Source organism: Sinocyclocheilus anshuiensis, unplaced genomic scaffold (genome assembly GCF_001515605.1).
Source record: "Sinocyclocheilus anshuiensis isolate Anshui unplaced genomic scaffold, SAMN03320099.WGS_v1.1 scaffold1518, whole genome shotgun sequence".
NCBI lineage: Eukaryota > Metazoa > Chordata > Actinopteri > Cypriniformes > Cyprinidae > Sinocyclocheilus > Sinocyclocheilus anshuiensis.
In genome coordinates, this window is record NW_015548194.1 from 109,558 (window position 1) to 112,504 (window position 2,947).

The window sequence follows — 2,947 nt, forward strand, 5'->3', positions numbered from 1 at the left end:
TTTTTTAGACGGACAAATATGACTGCTGCACTCGCATCTCACACAAAAGATGTAGCCATGCAAAGTTAAAACAGTTTAAACTTTTAGAAAACACGTCGTGAATTTGTGGAGGTTTATTCCTGTTCACTGTGTCTCTTATGTTTTTAAACGCAATCTGTGTGATGGGCGATTTGGCTCGTTGTATTAAGCAATGCATAAATACATGATACTGTTTTGTTCATAATTGTTTATGCAATTTACGAAATTATATTTGATTTATACGAGTTAATTTAGACGTAATGCACGTTTTTTTATAGACAGTTATTTCCATGCGTTGACATTGTGCTGCATTATTTTGCTCATTGTGCCCTCCTGTGGCCTCGGGAGACAAGACAAAAGTTTCCTTAAAACCTATTTAATCTGCATATAAACATTAGAAATTTGTTTAATTTTTATTGTGTGTTTGACTGTTAAAACAAAAAAATATTTGTTGTTTGTCTCAATAAATTGGGTTAATTTAAAAATACAGTGGTTAAATTTAAATTTTTTTTCTATTGCTCTTTTTAAAAAAAGTTATAAAAAAAGTCAATAATTATCGATACCGAACGATATGAAACATTATATCGTTGATACATTTTTTAGCTATATCGCCCAGCCCTAATAGAGCATATATAAAGTATTATAGCATTTGTTTGTTATTGTTAGTAACTGAAAGGCAAATGTTTGTGGTTTAGTTCGGGAGGTTTGATCTCCGATGATGAGCTGTGGTTTTTGTGTGTGTTAGTGTGCCGGCCGTGATGACGACAGAGGTGGGATCAGAGAGCGACGTGAAGAAGGAAGCGGAGAAGGCTCCTGAAGTCCAGCAGCAGACAGACCAGCCCGACAAACCCGACCCGGCCAGTGCCGAGCAGACACAGGTAGAGCTGACATCATTCCTCCACAAACTGCGCTCTGATTGGCTGTTAGGGAGCATGCATTGACACCCGTTCAGAACAGACGTCACATGACTGTGTTTGTGCAATAAATACTGCATTAGGGCTGAGTATTGAGAAACATTTCTTGCAATTTGATTCTATTTCAGTCTTGATTCAATTCAGTATCGATTCATTTTGATATATATTGGCAATTAAGGTCCTGTACATGTACGTTTCTCTTAACTAATGCTATAAACTATACAGTAAAAGCTGTCAGGTGGTGCATTTACTGAATTAAACTGATTAATGAAGGCAGTATTTGTAATAAGAATTTATAATATCATTTATTATAATAACTTTTTAATCAAAATAATTGTTTCAGGTGTTGTTGTTAAAATAAAAACATGTAAACCTTGGATGCCATTGCTTGTTTTCTGAATGGATTTATTCATACATACATTAAATATCGAAGAACAGGTTAAATAAAAATATAATGAATATGTAATAAAATGCATATATTTAGCAAAACAGTGTTTTTTTCTAGATAGTTTATGGACATTTTCACAAGCTGCTTTATTGCCATCTTTCTGTGTTGAAAACACTGATCGATTTCACGAGACATGACTCATTTCAGTAAGTTGTTCTGTTTTCTTCTGATGTTCGTTCATGTAACTAATAGCAAAGAGGAAGTGATGATCGAGTCACGTGTCACTTGATCTGTCAGAACACATTAAAGAATGACAAAACCTGTTTATTTTTTTTAATTTAGCTATAAAACTGACAGAATTTGAAAGCTGATACTTAATTTCAAAAGCTACAAATCACAAAGCTTATTGTAATTTGGACAGGAGACAAAATAAAGTTTTGTGAAGTTTTGTTCACACATCAACAGAAAACAGCATAGATGAATTCTTGTGATTGAAGAGTCGATATCAGTTCATCAAAATGAGAAGTGATTAAAGTCCAGGATTGTGCATGTTGTGCAGGAGGAGAGCCCGAGCGCCGAGGCCGAGAGCGGTCAGGAAGCGGCTGTGTCTCCGGAGCCCAGCAGTCCTCCTCCTGCTGCCGGCAGCCAGAAGAAAGAGAAGGGCATCTCTCGCTTCCTGCCTCCATGGCTTAAACGACAGAAATCACAGAGCCAGGACAAGCCCGGCGAGAGCTCAGCGCCGCCCAAGCAGGAGAGCGTGGAGGCCGTGAAGGAGGAGCAGGAGGAGACGAGCCAGCCAAAAGAGGAGGCGGACGGAGGAGGCGCAGCGACCGCCAGCACAGAGCAGACAGAGGAGGTGAAGGAGGTGAGAGAGGAGAGCACAGCAGAGGAGGTGCAGCCGGAGGAGAAGGAGACAGAGGAGGAGAAGTCTATCGGCAGTGCTGACACACAGGTGAGACAAACATGCATGAATGAGTCTGTAGATAATATACACTACCAGGGGTCAGGAAGATTTGTTTTTTAATAAATTAATGCTTTTATTCAGCAAGGACTCATTAAATTGATCACAAGTGACAGTATTTCAAAAGATTTCTATTTCAAATAAATGCTGTTCTTTTGAACTTTCTATTCATCTCTGAATCATGGAAAATAAAATGTATCACAGTTTCCACAAACATATTGTGCAGCACAACTGTTTTCAACATTGATAATAATCAGAAATGTTTCTTGAGCAGCAAATCAGCATATTAGAATAATACTGCATTGCAACCAAATGCAACCTTGGTGAGCAGAAGAGACTTCTTTCAGAAACATTACAAATCTTGCCGACCCCAATCTCTTGAACGGCAGCATGTGAGCGATTTGCTTGAACTAAGAAGACATTTGACTAAATCTTGGACTGAATCAAATGAGTTCATTTCACACTGCTGGATGGAGTGTTTATTTTCACAGTTTTTTTGTCATGTCATGTTCATTCATTTTAATCTTTCACTCTGATCTAATTTTAGTTGTAAAATTAGTTTTAAATGGACATTTTATGTGTCAAAACGCAAAATTAAAGGGGTCATATGATGTTGCTAAAAAGAACATTATTTTGTGTATTTGGTGTAATGAAATGTGTTTATGC

At 37.4% G+C, this 2,947-nt stretch overlaps 1 protein-coding gene across 9 annotated transcripts in view; it reads left to right on the plus strand.

Moving 5' to 3' along the window:
- LOC107653142 (band 4.1-like protein 2) overlaps positions 1 to 2,947 on the plus strand; it is a 96,179-nt gene that overhangs the window by 48,033 nt on the left and 45,199 nt on the right. For all 9 annotated transcript variants that reach the window (XM_016439786.1, XM_016439782.1, XM_016439779.1 and 6 more), the window contains exons 2-3: positions 764 to 896; positions 1,880 to 2,272. In XM_016439786.1, the coding sequence (XP_016295272.1) occupies positions 764 to 896; positions 1,880 to 2,272 (526 nt within the window). The remainder of the gene's footprint in view (positions 1 to 763; positions 897 to 1,879; positions 2,273 to 2,947) is intronic.